Source organism: Mustela nivalis (genome assembly GCF_964662115.1).
Source record: "Mustela nivalis genome assembly, chromosome: 8".
In the NCBI taxonomy this organism is placed as follows: Eukaryota; Metazoa; Chordata; class Mammalia; order Carnivora; family Mustelidae; genus Mustela; species Mustela nivalis.
The window spans coordinates 140,411,274-140,432,152 of NC_139027.1; the positions used below are offsets into that span (position 1 = coordinate 140,411,274).

General features: G+C 61.8%; 1 protein-coding gene across 8 annotated transcripts in view; it reads left to right on the forward strand.

The window, feature by feature from the left end:
* PHACTR3 (phosphatase and actin regulator 3) overlaps positions 1-20,879 on the forward strand; it is a 222,979-nt gene that overhangs the window by 125,086 nt on the left and 77,014 nt on the right. For 7 of the 8 annotated variants that reach the window (XM_082742973.1, XM_082742975.1, XM_082742977.1 and 4 more), the window contains exons 2-4: positions 8,328-8,489; positions 11,736-11,813; positions 17,733-17,915. In XM_082742973.1, the coding sequence (XP_082599099.1) occupies positions 8,328-8,489; positions 11,736-11,813; positions 17,733-17,915 (423 nt within the window). Of the gene's footprint in view, positions 1-3,477; positions 6,406-8,327; positions 8,490-11,735; positions 11,814-17,732; positions 17,916-20,879 lie in introns of those variants that run through there. The other variant, XM_082742978.1, reaches the window with a different exon arrangement.

A 20,879-nucleotide genomic window follows, 5' to 3' on the forward strand; every position in this document is an offset into this window, starting at 1 on the left:
CTTTGTCTTTGGAATACAGATATTGGGGACAAGACGTTTCTATTCCAAAAAGAAATTTGCCGTGTACACTTCTTAGCGGGAGTACGTATAAACTGCTTCCTCTGCCATCTACTGCTCCAAATCCGTTCTCTCTCCAGCCCGGGTGTGGTTATAGCTGTCTGGGCAGCAAGGCGTAAACAGGCCTGATCCATCTGTGTAGGAAAAGCTGGCTAAGCAGCTGAATAGAGTTGCTGACTGCAGGACTTCTCAGAGCATTTGTTTGCTGTGATAGTATGTGGTGGTCCTTCAGGGAGGGCTTTCAGCATGCACGGTGTTTTCCCACCTGCCTTCAACCGCAGAGCCCCTCCCGTGCCAGGGTTCCATGGAATGTGCATTGGGAAACACTTGTGTCACGCCCCACAGGTGAGCTCTATTTCGGAAAGCCTAGGCTCCCGGGCCAGTCCCACCGCTTACCAGCTGTGTGACTGTCTAACTTGGGTCCTACCTCTGCCCTCCGACCCCAGCCTCCTCTTCTTAAATGTCAAATGGAGCTGGAAATTCGGTCTCTGTCCCTTGGGGTGGTTCGCTTGGAACAGACATGCTGAAGAACTTGGCGGCTCCCCTTGGGCATTCAAAACCGCGTTCTCCTACAATTAAGCATCCACTCGATGCACGATATTCTGGGGCCACCGTTCTCCCTGAAGCCCAGCCAGGCTCTTGTGTTTCTTAGCCCTCGACTGACGAGCAGGACACAGCAGGGAGACACCGTCTGTCTGCGGCACAGCCGGGAGACGGGGTGCGGCAGCGTGAAGCCTGGACGTTGCTTAGGAATTGAATTATCCCCCGCTGTCGAGGGGTGCAGAGGTGACTCCGGTCACTGTTGATAACCAGTGACCTGCATTCTGATCCCACGTCTGTTTTCCCACGGCAGGATCCAGCCCCCTCATTCAGGCATGCACTGACTCTCCTTCATGTACTCCACACGCCAGGAGCTATGCTGGGCGCCCAGAGAGGGGTAGAGCCCTGCCTTGGGGACCCCGTGGCCTCTGCACCAGGGAAGCTTTGCCTTCCCACGCAGGGGCTGTGATGGGTTGCAGGTTCTGAGGGGCAGGCTGGAAGAGCGGTGGAGAAAGCCTGCAGGAGTTCTGGGAAGACGGCCATCGGCCCTTACAGCTTCCCCCTTTTGGATACACTCACCCTTCCCGCCTCTACCGGCCCCCTGCTGACCCCCGTGGCCAGTCCCCGCGTCCACCCCAGCCGTGATGCCATGGAGTGCCTCCCTCCTTCCTGGATGGTGTTCGGGTGTGGTCCTGCTCCTGCCTGTACTGGTCAGTACCCCCCACATGTCCTGCCTTTCAGCTGTCACTCGAGCGATTTCCAGGAGGAGTGAAAGTCAAACCAGCCATATTTTCACGTCTGGGAGACTTAAAGTCCATTTTGAAAATTTGGTTTAGGAGGTTCAGACCCATCCGGGTGATAGGTCACTTAAAACACCAGCACCTCTTTGTGGACAGACATCAAACCACAGCTTTTGCAGGCTGGACACAAGCGGTGGCCTTTGATGCCAAATGCCGTGACCTTTGTCTGTGCTGCTCTGGTGATGGGCTCAGCTGCAGGCCTGCTTTCATCCCACAGCCCGCACCCTAACGGGGACGTCATCCTCCCATCCGTGGGGTCTGACGCAGGACGCAGCGGGCATCCTGACTTCCGACCCTACTCTCTCCTTCGCTGCGTGACCTGCGGAAATGTTTCCCATCTCTCTGACTCCATTTGTGTCCCTGTGATGGGGACAGTGGAAATGGTGACCTGCCTTCTAGGGGCTTGATAGGAATGGAATGAGCTCCTTCGTGGTAGGGGCTCGGGACAGGGCTTGTCACACAACACAGCAAGTGTCCCAGAGGTGTTGCTGTGGCCCGTCTCTGTTTTCCGGATTCTTCCCCGTGGGTTCACGTCCCGTGTTGATGGCTCTCCCGGCTCGGGTGACGACTCTGTCTGAACAACATCTCTGGGTCCCTCCCTCCTTTCTGTGCCGGCCCGCCCCCCTTCCCCTGCCTGTCCCTTCTCCGAGGGCCCCCCGCCTGCAGCTTGGGCCCCTGCCTCCGGCCATCCACACCACACTTTTGAGGCCTTTCCAGTGCTCGTCCTTAGCGACTGCCCATCCTCAGGGCTTCAGTCTTGGCTCCACACGACTCTTCTTGGCCGGGCCCCAGCCTCCCCTCTCACTTCCATTCCGGGAATCCCGAGCTCCAGCTGAGGGCTCCCAGATTCAAGTGCACAGACCCACGCTGGGCAGAGAATGGTTACCTTTTCTCTTACCAGTGTGTTCCCAACTAGAGGATGCCTTTCTTACTTGGAGATCACGTTCTTCCTGTTATGTGCGGCCGGTGGTGCTGGTGGCAGACACGTGTGGGTGTACTTGCGCATGTCCGTGTGTGTGTATGTGTGTGTGTGTGTGTGTGTGTCCATGAGCGCACGTGTGTCCGCATGTGTGTGCCCGTGGACACGCGTGTGTGTCCGCACGTATATGTGTCTGCGTGTGCGTGTGTCCGTGCATGTGTGGTCCATGTGCATGTATGTGTCCGCACGCGTGTGTCTGCGCATGCACATGTATATGTGTGTGTGTGTCGGTGGCTAACTGGCACTGTAGAAAGTTAGCATCTCCGTGTGGACCTCGATTTTCTGTGTAGGGATTTTACTGGGCTTCTTTGGAACCTCAGGGACTGCGGACTTCAGATCGTGCTTCCCGGCGGTAATTCCCACTGCCCAGATACCACATCCTGTCGCACGTCGATGGATTTACAAATCCTTGTCAAACTCTGAGGCCCAAATCAAGTATTACCTGGGTCCCCAGTGGCCTCTGATTCTCACTGCCCCCACCCCGGCCCCCAGGCAGGAAGAATCATGTCCTCTGCACGTATCATCCCCTGACTTGTTCTTCCTGGTAATTCCAGGCATCTTGGTTTTCTCTGTGGTGGACGGACCGGCGGGGGGAGGGGAAGTGGGGGTCCCCGGGGGGGTCCCAGCACCGCTTCCTTGTTCGTCACAGCTGGCAGGTGCTTGCCTCACAGAAGGCGGTCGCTGAATATCGAGAGATGGTGTCTTTGGGGCCAGGGAGGCTCCCGGAGGACAGAGGCCCCGCTGTGGGGGTCGGCGTGCCAAGTTCTGACAGGAGCCCGTCGGTGATCTGCCGTTCCCTGGTTGTTTCCCTCTTCGCATCTTCCCCCCTTCCGTGCGCGAGTCCGCTTCCCGCAGAGCGGCCCCGGCCCCGCAGGCTCAGCCCGCAGCGGACGGTCGAGCCTGCGGATGAGTGAGGGCGGCGACCACGGTGGCGCCGGGATCGCTGGACGCGGAGGGCACTGCCTCCCCCACGGGGCGGCCGGAGCATCAGCGCAGGGTGGGGGGTTTGCCTCCCGCCGGGTTCTGGGGAAAGGGGAAGGGCAAGAAGAGACACCGGAGGTCGGCGGGTAGAGGATGAGGAAGCGGGAGCTCACTCAGGAGGGGCCGCGGGAGTCGGACGGACGGGGCCAGGTCCAGGCTCCCGCCACGGCAGTTCCACCTCCCAGAGCTCGCGGTGATCAAGATAGCCGCAGCCCCTGTTCATGCCGGTGGGAAGGACTGACGCCCACAATCAGCGGGACGTCCCAGGACGACACCGTAGAGCCATCAGAGCGAGCATGGAGGGGATGGCGTGAGGAGAGGCTGGCCTCGGGCCAGGCCGGACCGTTAGCCGGTAGCCCAGTGAGCTCAGTCACGGGGCATCGGCGTCCTTCCCTGCCTTGTTCTAGAACGGCGCCGGGCCACACGTCTGTGGGACCCACTGGTGGGGGGAGGTGGGCAGGGCGGGCACCAGGGGCCCGGAGAGGGCCGGCGCTGTCCCGGCTGCGGGCTGGGGCCTGCCCCCTTAGCTCCAGCCGTCTCGTGTCAGCGGGGCTGGCCACCCGCCCCATCCCTCCGGGAGCCCCGGGAGGCCCCTGCCTGCTCCGTGGGGGCCTCTTTGACTTCCGCATGCAGCTGTGGGAAACAGTTTCCGTTAATTAACTGCTAATGCTTCCCAGGTGGCAGAGGTGGCCCTGGCGCAGCACCGTGTTCCTCGGAGGCTCGAGGGATCTGCTAACGCATCTGCACCTCCGGGAGCCTCCCGGCGCGGGGAAGGGCTTCCTCCCGAGCCCCAGGGAGTTGGCGTCTGAACTCACAGGCGGGGGACGGGGTCCACGCGCACGGCCACCCCACCCTGCCTGCAGTCTGGGGACACACACACGGGAATGCGCCCACCCGCCACGTTGGCCCCAGCCGCGCCTGTGTGCCCTTGAGTGTGTGGGGGCCACTCTGTGCCCAGGAGGGCGCACACCCGCCTCTTGCTCCCACGGACCCCCACGCACACGGTCAGCGACACACTGATGCCCCCTCTGCCCTCGAGGTGCTGGTGAAGAATTGCTTCGCTGGATGCTACAGCGTCTCTTCTGAAATTTCTCTCCTTGGGCCAGTCCCTGGGCCTGAGCCCCGCTGGGGGAGGTGGCAGGGAGAGGGCATCCCTCCCAGGGTGCGGGGGAGGGGTGCTGGAGCCTGCTGCGCCCTGGGCTTCGCTCCCTGGTGACAGCAGGGCCCCCGAGGAGTTGCTCAGAGGAAGGTGTCTGTCGTGGCCCAGCATGTGGGATACTTGGTGAATGGAGAGGAAGAGACCTCAGGGGCTCCTTCCGAATTTTGGGTCAGGTTCAAGCCCCTGAGTAGGGCCCCTTCTGTGCTCCGGCTGTGTGTGAGGACCAAGTACGCGCTCCAGCCGCCAGGAACAGAGGTGTGGTGGGGGGAGCAGGGAGTCCAGCGAGCCACGTGGCCGAGCCCCAGGCAAGGACGTGGGAAGGGCGGCGCCCTCCGTTCCCCAGCAGCGCCGCGGGAGGCGCGAGGGTGCCGGGAGGAGATGGGGTCAGCACGTCCACTCCCATCCGTGAGAGACCGAGCCCGGATGTGAGCCCAGATCCCCGGTCGTAGCCCCCGTGTTCCGCATGACTGCACCGTATGGTTTCCGTAGCACGCCAGAAACGTGACTGCCCGGCGAGGACGATGATAAAGTCACGGGGCAGAGGTTGGCAGAGGTGAGTGGGCAGGGGCGGGATGAAGACGTGGGAGCTGTCCTGGCTCGGCGGTCGATCTGCTGCTTGTGCTACAGGAGAAGGGAAAGGGCAGGGAACGTGCAGAAAAGTGGTGTGACTAGAATTCTGTTTTTACAAGGGGTGGGGGGGACTGTGGGGGGGGCTGGCTAGAACACCCGTGGGGGCATCTGGGGGGAGCTGCTGGTGGCCTGGACCGGAGGCCCGGTGATGTGGGTAGCCAGTGGGGTGGGATTTGGGGTCCTATTTGTGGTTTACTCTGTGTGCTGCTCCTTTTTGCTTTGGCTGCTAGGAAGCTCAGAGCCCCACGTGTGCCTTTCTCCTGTGCCGTCGTGGCGTCTCTAAGCCCTGGGGGCTGTGGTCCTGCCCAGAACTCCCTTCCTCTGGATTTCTGTAGCTGCTCCTCTGTGGGCCCTGGGTTTCTGGTACCTGCCCCCATCTTTTGTGAGCTGTAAACCAAGTGACAACAGCAGTGCACTGTCCCCAGGCGCCTCTCTGGGGATCTTCATCTTCTTCCTCCAACCAGCCTGGAGGCTTGGGGGGACCTGGCCTGTTCTCTTCCCCCTTGTGTCAAGATGCCTGCAGGACAGCAGCCTTCCGGGGCCATGTGGCTCTGGCCGCTGCTGTGGGTGGAAAGGAAAAGAGAGAATAGGAATGAACGGCCTCTGGGAAGGGTCTGCTTCCTGCGCCTGGAGGCCTGGAGCGCAGAGCTGGGGAGCCGGTGGTGGGAGGAGTCTGTGACCCAGGCCCTGAGGCTCCTCCCCCCGCTCCCTCCCTCCCTCGCCCACACTTCCTGCGCCCCTCAACTAAGCTGCTTTCTCCCTCAAGTCACCCCTCGGCTTGTTCTTCCACACGGGGTTGCTTTGTCGGCCACCGTGGACACGGTCTCCGCCGTACAGTTAACAGTAACAGCTAGAGAGTGGCCACACACCCTGGGCTGGGACGGTCCTGGTTTGTGCCTTTTGGGGTGTCTTCCCCATTTGCATCCTGCTCTGGGCACAAATTTACAGTCACCCTAGAAGCAGATTAGAGATACGGGGTGGGGGGTGGCTCTGGAATCACACTGCTCAAGGTCACGCCGACCTCCAGCATTTCCTCGCTCTGTGAGTCAGCAGGATGGCTCACGGCTCTGAGCCTCAGTGTGCTCATCTGTACAATGGATAAGAGTCTGTTTCTTACAGATTCACTGTGAGGGGAAGTCGGGTGGTCCCTGACCCGGAACAAGCCCGGACTGACTTCCGCCCCATCATTATTCTCGTGCTCCTTGTGTAATATAAACCACCAGGAAAACGTCTACCGAGAGACCCCCCATGCCAGCACGGTACGGTAACCAGCGCGTCTACAGAGCCTTAGAACGTAGACAATGCTATAATGCAGGGTTGGTAACATGCTCTCAGTGAACTTTGTGCTGAATGTGTTTAACTGAGTTTCCGGTCTCTGTGGTCACCCCGAATCTTCCTTTCAATACAAGGCATCTGGGATGTTCATTATCTTTATTTGACAGACATGAAAACTGAGGCCAAAGTTGCGAGTGCCTTGCCAGGAGCCTTGGGCTGCTGATAGGTGTCTACCTCCGGGATCGTCTGACTGCCGCTCCCCGGGGTCGCGTGTCCCTGGGGCCCCTGTCCCGTGGGGCATGGGGCTAGATCTGACGGCGACCAGCCCGTCACAGGGTCTGGCCCCTCTGGGGGCCTCCTTCTGCTGACAGCCTTCCTGAGACCCCTCATTCCAGCCCTGCTCTGCCGGGAACCTCGGGTCCCTCGGGGCTTCTTGGCTCCATGTAAGCCCCCTGCCCTGTCTGTGGGGAGCAGCGTGTGTGCTGGGCAACATGTGTGTGCACGTGTGTGTGTGTGTGTGTGTGCACACATCTGCACGAGTGTCCTGGCCAGGTTCGGGCACGTGTGCCAGCAGCCACACCGGGGAGCACGGACAGGTGTGTGAACATGCGCCCAAAGGACACAGAAAGGTTGACACTTGGGCACTTGGAGCCTCGTCACTGCCAGAAGAAAGGTCCCTTCCCTGTGCCTGGGGTTTGGGGCAACTGAAGCTTCTTTCTCCATCCGCTTGGGCGCTGGCCTGAGCGCGGCCTTCGCCACACCCGGTGGACAGGGTCCGGTGGGCCGTGGGGGCAGCGCAGGTTGCTCTCACGCGGCTCTCTGATTACTCCGTCTTGTCCGCGGCGTTGTTCTCCGTTCTAACGAACCTTCTTTCTTCGAACGTGAACACATCCTAAACTCCTGAAGGGCCAGTCGTGAAGCTCAGGTCTTCCTCTCTCCCATTCCCCTAGTAGTGCATGTCCCCTGTGGCTTGAGGGCCCCACAGACATGCTCCGCGCAGCCGTGTTCTCTGCATGACCGCCTCACGCACGTTGCTGGCGTGTACTGTGTGACGCTGCGTGTGATTTCTTGACTTAGCAGTCGACCGTGGCCTGGTTGCCTCTCTGCTTTCTTTCCTTCGTGTCCATACATGGGCGGCCGAGGGGAGGGATGATCAGTGACTTAGCACTGGCCTGTCGATAATACCAGTCTTGGCACCACGAGCGTCCTTGGATGTCCATCTCTATGTGTCCCACAGAGTGTGAAAACAGCGTAGTTTTCTGAACAAGGATCCAAAGGAGAGCTACTTTCCGTGGCCTGTTCATGGACCAACTCCTTCCATGGCTCTCCAGTGAGGACCATGGCCAGGCCTCTGCTGAGGGTCAAGGCAGAGAGCTGACAGCTGAGCGGGAGGGCAGGCACCCAGGGACCATTGCGACTCCTCGATGCTGGCACAAGTAGCTAGCTTCAGGAGCAGAAAGCAAAGCTCTGCACCTTGTGTGGGGCAGGAAAAGGTGCAGCCTTGTAGAGAAAGCCAGATTTAGCAGAGTGGCTGAAGTTGACAGGGCAAAGAAGACCAGAAGAGCAGCACAGGTGGAGGGCATAGCATGAGCAAAGGTCCTGGGGTGGGAGAGATTTCACGGGGAATTGGAGAAGTCTTCAAACTGCTGTGGCCAAGTGCAAACTTGGGGGAGGGCTTCTGGCAGGCCACAGAAGGGTTCCGGGGGGAGGGTTTCCCTAGAAGGGGCACAGGAATTCAGGCGCTGCTATGTGCCACCTGTGGGTACTCACCCATGGCAATGAGCCCCAGGCTTTGTAGAGTCACTGGTGGCCCCTTGGGTGAGGGAAGTCACCTCAGTAACCCACCCCGCGAGGAGCCATGTAGGGCTGGTAATCACTTGAGCTCCTCCTTGGTGTTCCCCTCCAGATGAGATGGACCAGGCCCCCCCAGCGCGCTCCGAGTATCTGGTCTCAGGGATCCGAACCCCCCCGGTGAGGAGGAACAGCAGACTGGCCACCCTGGGCAGGATCTTCAAGCCCTGGAAATGGAGGAAGAAGAAAAACGAAAAGCTGAAGCAGACGACGTCCGGTGAGTGTGGGGGAGAGGGCGCGAGGACCCGGTTGCCGTGTCTCTGCGCTGACGTTGCCTCCCCAGGCACCAGGGGAGCGCGGGCTGAGCTCTGTGGGCCCCAGCGGCGGGAGCTGCTCAGCCTTGCCGGGTCACCTCCTGGCTGGGGTGGGTCAGCCCCGGGCACACCTGTGACCCCCTCACCGCCCAGACTCACGGGGCACACAAGTCACTGGCAGTCCCGGAGTCCCTGCAGGCTGGGGCAGGGAGGCTGGCTTGGGACAAGTGTCCTTGCTGACCACGCTCTGACCACACTGGGGCCTGCCCTCCCTAGGAGGCCTCTGGGTGACTGGGAGGGTCGAGGCCCTCATCCTGGCTCTTACTGGAAACCAGAGCCAGCTGCTCCGGGCTCCTAAGCTCTTCCTGCAGAGAGGCTGGCTCTCGGGCCCTCCCCCCCAACGCCCTCCCTGCAGAGGGCCCAGAAACTTCCTTCCCTCACTCACCGCGGGCGGCATCCTCACTCACACCCTGCCAGTCCCGGCTCTGTGGGACGTTGGGTTGCCTCAGGTTGTACCGTTGCTCCTGCCCCCTAGCGTCCACAGCAGGAACTGTGGCCGGGGCACTGGACCACGGAGGACAGGTGCCGGGACAATGACACAGCTGGCGGTGATAGCAAGTAAAGTGACCAAGTAAACACAGAGGACCAGCCCACAGGCCGGTGCCCTTCCCGGGACCCCACCCACCTCGGGAAGGGGCCCCAGGCTCCAAGGGAGAAGCCCAGCCCAGGGTCCGGCAACCAGCTGGCCACAGGCTGGGGTGACCCCTGGCAGCCTGGCTCAGGTCTGATTCCTGGATAACGGGGTGTCCTTGGTGAAGGGGAGGGAGGTCAGTGTCCTGAGGAGCAAACCCCGGGGGGGACGGCATCTCAGCTCCCGCCAGGGCTCCCTGCTGAGCACGTGCTTGTTAGCTATGGCTGGAAACCATTAACAAGGGAGCTGTGCATGTGGGATTAGCCAAGAACTTGGGGACCAGCCCGGGAAGGGCTGGTCTCCGGCTTCTGTCTCTAGCGGTCCTTGGGACCCCGGTCTCCTTCCCATCCTTGGAGCCCTGCAGATTCCAGAGCATCTAGTGGAGCCCTGCAGATTCCAGAGCATCTAGGACACGGAGACAGAGCCGATGGGGGTGGGGGGAGCTGCCGAGAGCAGTAGGCCCTCCGCTCACACTTGTTACACAGATTATTTCTTAACTCCCCAAGAGGCTGATTGAGCAGTCCTCCTTGCTGAGAATGAAGGCAGAGCGGGGTTCCTGCAGGAGTCCTGACTGCCTGCTGTGTGCTGGGCACCAAGTAGATGGGGGGCCTGAGCACTCAGCGCTTTCTGCCCAGTGGGGAGGGGCAACAGGCCGGCGGGCATGTGCTCCAGCCCTAGAGAGGTCACAGGCCCCCGGTGGGGCCGCGGAGGACCTGAGCAGGTGCTGGGGGGAGGTGCGGTGGGCTGGGCCTCGTTTGGGGCTGGATGATCTGAGCAGCCTCAGGTGAGGAGGCACCGTTGAGCTGAGGCATGATTGGCTCCTTGAGAAAAGCAGGGAACGGCATTGTAGCAGAGGCAATAGCTCATGCAAAGGTACTGAGCTGGGGAAGGCACAGGGGACCGGAACACGGTGACCTCTGTGACCTCGGGAGCCCCTGATGTGCTCTGGGCTGTAGATTTGGAGGTTTGAACTGCGCAGTCTGTGGGCTCCACACCCTGAGCCCCATGCTGCGGGGGAGTGACAGGATGTGGGATCCCCACAGGTGGGCTGAGGTCTGCAGGTAAACACCTGTGGGGTCCTCACCTGGGGGCCTGCAGCCAGCATTTGGAAAACTGGGGATCAGGGGGGCCTTTCGTTTATTCTAAACCATTCTTCCCCGCAAGCGTGGGGGGTTATTTCCGTGTGTTCAGTATATTACTGACCTCACAGGCGATGCTGGCGAGCATGACGTACATCTAAAGGTGATTTAGAGACAGACACGCCCACGGTGGCCTGGGAAGGGCGAGCAGGGGCAGCACGTGGAGGGCGGCTCCCAGAGGCTGTGGTCTGGGATGTGGGCCCTGAGCTGGAACGTGCTCTGGGCAGTCCCCTGAGATGGGGACAGCAGACCCTCGCAGCGGCCTCTTTGGGTCACTGGGAGGCTCAGGAGTCAGGGCGGGTGACGTCCTGTGGGGGGCCGGGCCCCCAGACCATGGGTCCCTTGGGTCTTCACCTCCACCCCGGTTCTGCTCATCCCCATCTGCTGGTCTGGATGGCAGGCGCTCTGTGTACACCTCCCAAAGCCAGGGCTCAATTTCTCATTTTTGTGCATATTTCCGGCATCTGGAGATTGGACTAAGAAAGGACATTTTGTTCCCTTGGCCCGAAAATGTCTTTTTCCCAACATTCGGGTCTTCCTGTTCATGCTCAGCTCTCAGCGTGAACACCCGCAGGGAAGCCAGCCCCGATGCTCAGCCCGGCCAGGGCTTCCCAGACCCTGTCCCTGTCCCTTGGGTTCTGGGTCATTCCGCTTGCTCATTTGTAGATGTTCATTGGCTGGTGTCCCCAGGTAGGAGCCGCACCTGTCTTGCTGTCCTATGCCTGCCACAGTAGGTGCTCGGTAGGCGCTTTACTAGCTCTGGTCATTAGAACAGCCCCGTTATTCCTGCTGGCTCCCTCCTAGAGCCTCCTGGAGCCCTGGGCGGGGGGGGGGGGGGCTGCATTGGTTCTTCTTCCCAGGGACTCCCCAGTGCATGCTCAGCACTTAGCACATCGTAGATGCTCAGTAAGTATTTCTAAATCCATAACTTCATTGCCATCACCTGTTTGTCCTCTGCTGCTAGTCTTCAAGCTCTGACGGGAGGGGCTGGCTCTGTTCCATGTCCCCCACTGCTGTCCTCGCCAGGCAGAGTGCTTGCATGCGTGGGGGACCTCACGCCCTCTGTGATCACGGTTCACAGCTGCAGTTGGCATCTTTCCAAGAAAGGGTTTGAGGAATTGCATGGGGTCGTATTCGAAACCGAGTTCTTTTGTAGGCAAATCGTTTCCTGGGCAGAGAAAGGAGATTGTCCAGCAGAGCGATCCCCTGCCTCAAGTCTGGGGCGTCTGTGCGATGCTCAGCAGAGTGCATAGTCGGAAAGCTTGGGGTTCCTGGACAAGGCCCCTACCAGTGGCCCCCGACCCCGCAGTCCCCTGCTGTAAACGGGAGGCGCAGGCGGGCCCCGTGGTGACTCACTGGCACGTTTGTGTGTTGTGCAGCGCTGGAGAAGAAGATGGCCGGCAGGCAAGGCCGGGAGGAGCTCATCAAGAAGGGTCTGCTGGAGATGATGGAGCGGGGTAAGTGGGGCCCGGAGGCCCGGCGGAGGCGGAGCGGCTATCGGGGCGCCCAGGGCCCAGGTGCAGGGGCTGGGCCCCAGCGGGGCCTCCCCAGGGGTCGTTCCCTGTCAGGCCCGTCCTGAGGTCCAGGCCACCTCTGCACTGGGCACGGAGCTGAGAGTCGTCCTCTGCCGGGCGGTGCGGCAGGCTGGCCCTCCGTCCTGCTTCCCCTGAGCTGGTGGCGTTGGCTTTCGTTTCGAGTTCCGTCACGATCCCCGACTCGGGCAGGTGGTTCTGACTCACGCGGCCCTCTCGTACCCTGTCACCCTTGGGAAGCATCGACGGTGTCCTGCACGCGGACCTGTCCCATTCCTTCCCTGCGCCCCCAGCCCCCGCACTGGTGCTTACCCCACGCTGTAGATGAGGAACGTGAGGGTCTGGGGTGGCTTGCTCCGGGCTCACGCAGATCAGGGCCCGGACACCATCCACACCTCTCCGGAGGTCTCCCCACGGGGCGTGTGCTTGCTGGCAGATTGTTCACAATGTTCTGGAGCTCCCGCCTGTTCTCGCGTGCTCGGGGGTGACGAGCCACAGGGCTCGGGTCCTCACGCACACCTTCCGTGCTTGGTCCTTCACGGAAACGCAGGTGTCTGCAGACCTCGCCGCGGCCGGCAGCCCCCGCGTCCCAACCGGGGGGCCTGGCCGCGTGCAGTCAGCTCCCTGAGGCTGTGCGGGCACGTGGAGCTCCCGGCATCGGGACTGGGAAGGGGCCTCAGGAAGCGGGGGTTCCCGGTGCGAGCGGGCTCGGCCTCTGCCTCATTCCTCCTCTTCAGCTGCAGAGGGACGGGTTTTCATGATGCCACGTTCCTGGGAAATCTGCCCCCGAAATCGCTTCCTCCGGGGGATGGAACTTCACGCGTGAGTGGGGTGCTTGGTCCCAGGTGCTGTGGCGCTCAGGTGTTGAATGTCTGACCCTCAGATTTGGGGGACTGTCGCTGCTGATGGACGTCTGGGCTGTTTGAGTCAGAATGAGATAACGCAGCTCTAAAGCCTGCATTTTGAGTACGTCGCCAGCAGACCTTCCTGCGGACTCTGGGGAAGGGAAGGGCAGGGAGGGTGAGAGCAGCCTTGCTGCGGTTCACCGTAGGAGGTGTTTGGTCAGTGGATGGAGAGGAAGCCAGGGTGTGGGTTGGATTCCTGTCAGAGAAGCAAGGGGAACCTTGCAGAGGAGGGCTGTGCTTTTCCTCAACTCTGAGCCCTGTTAAAAGATGTCGTCTGAAGGATGGACGGGCCACATGGAGCCGGCGGTGTCCGGCCTCGGCTCCCGGCGTGTCATTTGCCAACCCCCCAGGCTCCATCCCACTGTGTCCCGCTGAGTGATTATGAGTCGGGAGCCAGGTGGGTCCAACACCCAGTGTGTCCTTCCTCGGGGGTTGGAAATGCGCTCCTGGACAGATGCCGCGGTCAGTAACCCCACAGGCCAACAGAAAGTCACAGCCCAGCTGTGTCACACCCAGAGAACAAGACGCGTGGCCCTGACCCCACCCGGGGGGCAGGGTGTGATGTCTCAGTGGGACCTCAGGACATCAGAAAGGGCTCCGGAGCCCACTGGTCATTACCGGCACCTGGGGAGCGCACACGCGAGCGGCTCTGGGCTGGGACGCAGGCACCTGTACTTCATAAGCCCCCCAGCTGCCTCCGGCGGGGGCCACCAGGGCTGAGAATCGGAGAGCTGGAGAGCGCAGGGTGGGGGCGGGGCCCATCTTCCAGCCCCCGGCAGCAGCAGGAGCAGGGCCCAGCGTGGAAGGGGAGAAGGGGGGTGAGGTGCAGGGAGGTTGGAGAGGGGGCAGGTCCCACAGAGCCTGGCCTCTTCCCTGCACTCCTGGTGGGTGTTAAGCCCAGGGCCAAGCAGGGTGTGGGTCTGCAGTGGGCCTGCCTGGGGTGTCGCTAAGCCTGTTAAGCAGGGTGATAGGGGTGCTTCCGGGAAGGGGCCTGGGGTCAGGGAGAGGAGGGGGATGTGCTCTTGTTCTGTGGTCCTCTGTCCTGCATGTGCCCTCCCCGGAGTGGCAGGGACAGCGGATCTGGGGCCGTGGGGGGCAGCGGCCCCCTTGGCTGAATACCAGCCCGCACTGGTGTTTCTGCCCTGTGGGTGCTCAGGAAACGCCTTCTGCCCTGGGGGAGGAGGCCGGCCCTGGCTTGTTTCTGCTGGTGGCTGAGAATCCCTGGTCGGGCTGTGGGCCCCTCTGGCCTCTGCGCTGGGAGTGGAGCAGTGAGCCCCTCCGCTCTGCTGGCCTGTGTCTGGGGTAGGGGTGGGGCGTGATTCCCCATCCTGGGTTTGGATGAAGGACGCCTCAGTGGCCACCACCTGGTCTCGGCCAGGCCTGTGCCTGCAGCCCGAGTGCCTCCCTGCCGGCCCCCGGCGGGGAGGGGGCGCTAACCACGGGCTTGGCCAGGGACGCTGCAGAGGTGCCCCAGACCTCACACTTGAGCTTCCGTAGCCAGAACGAACCCACACCCGGCTCGCACCTCATACCTGGCACCTGGGAGTTGGCCCACAAAGCAGTAAGCAGCAGGATGGTGCCCCCAGGCAGCGGGGGAGCCTGGGGGGTGAGCCTGTGTCCCTCTCTGGGGCTCTTGTCTTCTGATCCTAGGAGCCGGAGCATTACATCAACCAGCCTGACCCACCCCTCTTGTTCCGAAGCTGGTCTGTCGGAAGCTGGGAGGGACCCGTGGCTGCTGTTAAACACACGGGGGGTGGACCAGGCATGGGTGGAGAGGAAGGACGTGACCCCCTCCCCCGCGCCTGTCTTCCCTGCTTTGGTCACACTCCTCTGACTCCTCAGTGATGGGTGGGGTCCGGCCAGCGCCCCTCAGACTCCTCCATTCGGTCCCATGCCCGAAGGCAGCCAGTAAGGGGCCTGCACGCTCCTCCATCTTCATGCATGTGTGCACTTGGCTTTCTCCTAACTGAAGGAATTTCGTCCTCGACCACGGGAGAGGAGATGGTTGTCTCCCCGGTGCTGTGTTCGGGGACCTGGGAGGCACGAGGTTTCCTTCCTTGGCGGGGATGGGGGGGATTGGGCAGTGACAAATCACATGTGTGTGGTTCTGTGTGGCAGGGACGCCGGGGGCAATATGTGCATGCGCGTGTGTGTGTTTGTGTGTGTGTGCATGCGCGTGTGTGTGTGTGTGTCTGCGGGTGACGGTCCCGGGCGCCGTGGCTGCTCCGTGTAACACAGGTGCTCCCCTGGGTGGCCCTGCAGCACTCGGGGTCGGGTGGGCATCTGACAGAACGGGCTGGGAGGGAGCGCTGGCTGAACAGTGAGGCCCAGGGGACAGCCACCCACAGCTCCCCCAGCCCCGGCTGGCGTTCCTTAGCAACGGCCCTGCCAGCAGCGCTATTTTGGGAACTGTAACTTTTCATTGAACAGGATTGTGAACGGGAGCTCTGAGCACGGTCCAGAAGAGTCCTACAGGTGCCCCAAGCTGGGCGCACGTGGGGGACGCTGCCACGGCCTGTCTGCTAGAGACCGCCGGGCCGGTGGCAGGTGCGGACCCGTGGGCCTTCCTGATTCAACGTTCTGACCGCTGTCTGGTTGGTGATGATGACGGTGGGGTGGGGGGCGGTCACTGGCACAAACCGCAGTGTCGTCACCGGCAGGAGGTGGCCTGTCCTTCAGAAGACCAGGAGTCCGCCTCTCTAAACGCCGGGTTCCAGCCTTGCCTGGCAAAGGTGTGCTGTCGTCAGACTCGGTGCTTGCGGGGTGCCCGTGCTGGGCCTCTGGCGGGGCACAGCGTGCCATCCGCGCTGGCCGGCCTCTGTGCCACGGACCCTGTAAGCTGAGGGCAGAGCCTGTCCCGGCCGTGTGTCGACGATGTGGAAACCGGCCCGGAGCAAGGGAGGGGAGGAAGCCCGGTTTTGAGCTTGAGCTCTGTGACTTTACATCGTGTCCCCGGCTGTGTTCTCCCAGCCGGCGTCTGCATCTTCCCCTGGGTCGGCGTTGGTCTGTGAACTCTGGCTGCTAGTCAACAGGCCAGACCTGGCCCAGGACCAGGTTTTGGAAGGACCTTGGGCTGCGTCAAGGTTTTTAAACTTAAAGCGCTTTCTGTAAAAATAAAAAAAAATAAAAAATTGAAGACTTTCAATTTTGGGACCAGATGGCATGTGGGCCACAAAGTCTAAAATACTAGCCTTCTGCTCTTCTTTTGGGAAAGGTTGCTGAGCCGTCGCCCGGACCCTCTGGTCGGGGACACAGCTGCCGAGAGGAGCCCTTCCCCGCTGCACATCTCCAGACTTGGGCCTGGCTGACATTTCTGCCCTTCCCGGGGAGAGGGCTGTGGCCTCGGGGGCAGGAGGTGCTGGGCCATGGCGGCCACTCCCGTCCCTGCAGGGTCATGTGCACGGGCTGGGCCCACGTCCTGGGTGCAGCGAGGGCTCTGCGGGGAGCCTGTTGCTCTCACCTGGGCACCTGCCCCCAGCCTGGGCCCCGGACAGTCGGTCCTTCGGCGTCATCAGCGGCAGTTAGGGTTGTGGCAGGCACACGGCGTCTTTTCTGCGGGGTGCTTTGTAGACGCACCCACTTACTCCCCACGCGGGTGCCGTGAAGCCCGCAGTGACGTCATTCTCTCCTCTTTTCCAAGGTGAGGAAGTGGAGGCCGGAGAGGCCTGCCATGGGTTGGGACGCGTGGGGAGTGAGACCGTCTCCTTCTTGGGCCACTCTGGGGGTAAAAGGGACATTGTTGGAGGCCCAGAAGGCAGCGGGTGGGGTGAAGGGAGGGCTGATCTGAGGTCAGCACCTGCCCCAGGCCCCACAGTGATGGGAGGCAGTGGTCCTAGGCCAAAGGCTCGTGACCCCGCAGCGCCGATCTGCGCAGGGTGGCCTCGTGCACACCATGTGGCATCTGGGGGGGCATGCGGGGTTCCATGCCCAGTCTGCTCTGCATCTCGGAAGTGGTTATCATTTGCTGGCTGTTTCTAAGCCCGGACCTGCCATCTGGTGGCCGTGGGACTGGACGTGTTGTGTCCCTGAGCACCACGTCCTCCTTGTTAAGTCGGGGGCTGCAGGTGAACGATCCCTCCCAGGCCAGACCCTCAAGGACTCCAGCCACGGCGCCCAAGCAAGGGGAGGCACGGAGCCCTCCCTTCAGTCCTCCCGGAAGTCTGGGTCGTGTCTTCGGAGGCCTCCCGTCTGCACTTACCGACTCCCTGCTCTGACCCGCTTCAGCCTTGGGCTTCCAGTGCCTCTGCGTGAGCCAGCCGGGGGCAGGGATCGACTCTTACTCCCCGCCGCCTTCCTGGGGTGGATGCAGGCCTGGGCGTACCGTGGGTGACAGCGGTTTGTGTGTGAGGGGACCGATGTGAAACAGTGGCGCAGAAGTGGACTGGTTACCTATAGCCACGAGAATGTTCTGTAACCCCCGTAGCTCCTCGGGGCAGACGGCTGCCGGTGGGTGTCGTCCCGTCTGGGGCCGGTCTCTGCTGGCTGGGCCGGAGCAGCCCTGTTTGGTACATCTGCCTTTTGTCCCTAGCCCGCTGGCCCGGTGTGTCCCGGCGGCGAGGACAGGCAGGGGCTCGATTGTGGGGGTGTGCGAATGCTTCTGAAGTGACGGCTGCTTCAGGGCCTCGTTGGCCAAAGCAAACCAGAGGGCAGAGACCAGCATGGGAATGGGGGGCACCGCGGGGGTGCCGATGTGGGTGGGGGCTATGGCCAGTCTCCCACAGGCAGGTAGTGGGCAGAGGCTGGGGGGCTGGGGGTGCGGCAGTGCCTGGGCCTCCTTAGGAAGCCCAGATGTGGAGAGGGAGTCCGGGGAGGTGTGGGGAAGAGACGGGGTACCCTGCCGGGGCCTGGGGTGCCACTCTTCCCAGGAAGGCCCCTTGCACGATTGAAGGCACATAGGGAGAGAGATGGGGGCTCGGCTGATGGCTGGATTTCCTTGCAGATGCTGAAAGCAAAGCCTGCAGCCCCGACGGAGGGCCCCGGGCCGCACAGAGCGAACCCTCCACCCCCAAGCAGGAGACGCTGACTTCCGATGAAGCCCCGCCCGGAAGTCCTCTGGCCACGGGGACGGACCCCTCATCCCTGGACGAGCCGCTGTCTTTGGACTCCCATTGTGACGACACAGGTACTGGCCACGACCGTGCCGGGCCGAGCTGCTGTGGGGACGGCCGTTGGCCCGGGGAGGCCCCCTGGGGTAGCATTCTCGGCCCCTGTGGTTGGGTTTCAACACTCGCCAGAGCATTTTCCGCTCCTGGTCTTGGTGAGCCTGGCACAGTCAGCAGGTTGTAGGCGCCTGGAGACGTTCACAGGAGCGTCCCCGTTTCATTCGTCCTGGGACAGGGCTGCATGCCTCTGCGAACTTCCGAACTGGAAAATTCTCTCCAAGGGAGCCAGGGCCCTGTGGGAGCACCTTAGTGGAGCCCCAGGCTGTGGGGCAGGTTGAGGAAGAGGGACCTCCCTCGTGGCCCAAAGCCTCCGCAGGGGCTGCCTCCCCGGCAGCGCTCGTCGCCCGTGCCTGCCACACAGCGCCCGGGGCCTGGGGGTGCTGCTGGGGTGCCGGATGCTTCTCTCAGCTCTCGTCTCCGTGGGGCGTGCTGGGGGTGCTGCTCGGAGCCCCCTTCTAGCCTCCAAGAGGTGGGAAAGGCGGTGGTTCCTATTCAGGGTTGTTTGGAGGTAAGAGGAGTCGCCTCGGGTCTTCGCTGGGGCCGGTGGGCCGCCAGCCGCGGCTGAGGGAGCAGGTGGGGAGGAAAGGGCGGTGGAGTGGCCACCCGACGCGAGCCCACGCGGGAGCCCCTGGTGCTTTGAAACTCCCAGCACTCTTCTTCGGACCCGGGAGCGGAGTTTTTTATAGAAAAATGTGTTGGGCGGGAGTGGGGGGTGCTTTTCCCCCGTGACATTGGCAGCTATGAACGCGTCAGGCCTGGTCTCCACCCGTGCGGGAAGCTGGAAGTCTAGGCTGCGTGGACGGGCCGCCGGGTTCTCAGGCTTCAGAGGCGGGTGGGTGTCTCTTCCCTGTGGCCTTCCTCTGCCACCAGAGCCCTGCGTTTCCCCAATGGCCCTGGCCAGTGGAACCCCTCGAGGGTCGGCGGACCCCAGCCAAGAGCTCTGCTCTGCCTTTCCTGGGGGTGCCTGTGTCTCTCTCTGGTTCCACCCCAGCCTGGGGATGTTGTAGGAGTTTGGGGTCTGAAGGGTTGTGACCTTTGGGACTGTCCCGGGGTCCCCAGGCCTCAGACTCCATCCGAGGGGTGGCTGGTGAGCCCCGCCCTTGGCCACAGAGCCTCGCTCTGCCGGGGTACTGCTCCTGGTTCCCTGCTGGAGCGGGGCTCCTTCGCGGCCGGTTCTTTGCGCCCGGTCCCCTCAGCACCCGCCAACCTCGGTGCTTCCTTTCTCTGTGCGCTTGGTGTACAGATGGGGTTCTTGAGAGCAGGGTTGGTCTGTGGAGAGCACAGATTCGTATTAAGGACTTTCTTCCAAGTAGGATGTGCTGTTGGTCGGGGCTCATAATGGCAAATGTGTCTGGGTCCCGTCCTCACCCTACCCCGCGCGATGGGAGGAGGTGAGCAAACCTGCAGACCCCCTTGAGCGAAGTCCATGACTGTGGGTGTGCCCGCGGGGCTCCTCCCTGGGCCTGGGAGCTGGGCATGAAAAGGCATTGGTCAGGCCGAGGGGGCAGGAAAGAGCATCCCTGAGCTGGGAGGAATCTTGCAGAGACCGGAAACAGGGTCCGCAAGCTGCTTCTGCACGAGGCCACGGATGTGTCTGTCCCCTTTGCGTCAGGTTCCTGATGAAACCCCTTCCCTCCTCCGTGTAGCCCAGGAGCAGCCACAGAAGACTTGCGAACAAAGGCACAAGCCTCTGCCCGCAAGCCTTCCCTCCAGAAGCAGCCCCCAGGCTGAGTTTCGGGGGCTGCAGTTAGCCGGGGAGCAGGGCAGACCATGGCACTTCCATAGAACGCAGTGTCGGTGCGTGTGGTCAGAGCCAGGATAGGATGGAGAGAGAGGGGCTGAAGGCGGTTGGAACCCAGGGGATGGAGAGGGAGGTGGGGGCCCAGGGGATTTGCCCTGTGGGAGGGCACCAGGCTGCAGGGCAGGCCAGCACCTGGGGAGCGAGCGAGACCACCGTCTCTGGTCAGTGTGGGGCCTCCTCCAGCCACTGGACTCCCCCATTCCTGCCCTCCATGGGGTCCTGAGTCCCTGGGGCAGGAGAGAGAGTTTATGCAGTTGATACCGGGAGAAGCACTAGAAAACTCAGCAGTGATGTTTGCTCTCGGTTAGCACAAGGCGAATGGGTTTCTCGTGGACGGTAGTGAAAGGCTTGTGTCCTAATAGAGAAGTTAAAATGAAAAGTGTAAGTTCATGTAGCAGAAAATGCAGCAAACCAAAGTACGGAACATGGAGAAAAGTCTGAAATGTCTGAAGGGGGCAGGTTGTATGCAGGGCTCTGTTCTAAGCACTACGGATGCACCAGCTCGTGTAACCTGGGGATGGAGTTAGGGAACTCAGCAACGTGCTTGATTTCCGGCCAACCCGGCCTTGAGACGTGGCTGAACGCTTGGCTTGGCTGTGTGACGGCGGATAAGTCACTCAACCTCTCTGAGCTGTGTTCTCAACTGTAAATGAGGACAAGACCACACCACCTCTCAGGGTTGCTAAAATGAGGGAATCCTCAGGAATCCCGACTCTGTCCTGACACACCCCAAGGACTCTGTAAGTGCTTGCCGCTGGTAATGGTTCTCGTGGTCCTTAGAGTAAAAGCCTCTCTCAGGGACGAATGCACGTAGCACACAGGACCCAGCTGCCCGCACAGGTCTGAGGATGTGGGTCCACCTGCATTTTGCTACTGAGCAGGGGAGGGGGGGTCACCGCCGGGGTCTCGGGCAGCCCTAGGGCCTGGAGCTCTGCATCAGGAGCCCTGGCTGCCCCTGGGGCCCCAGGTCGCTGTGGAGAAGCCTGGCCTCGAGCAAAGCCCTTCGGGGAGGGAGCACGTTATATCTAACAGACTTTAAACTCACTGCTTAAAAAATTGCAAGTCAGCATTTAAAAACAAGATTTTACCCAAATCTTCATGCACAGCTGGCTTCTTTCCAACC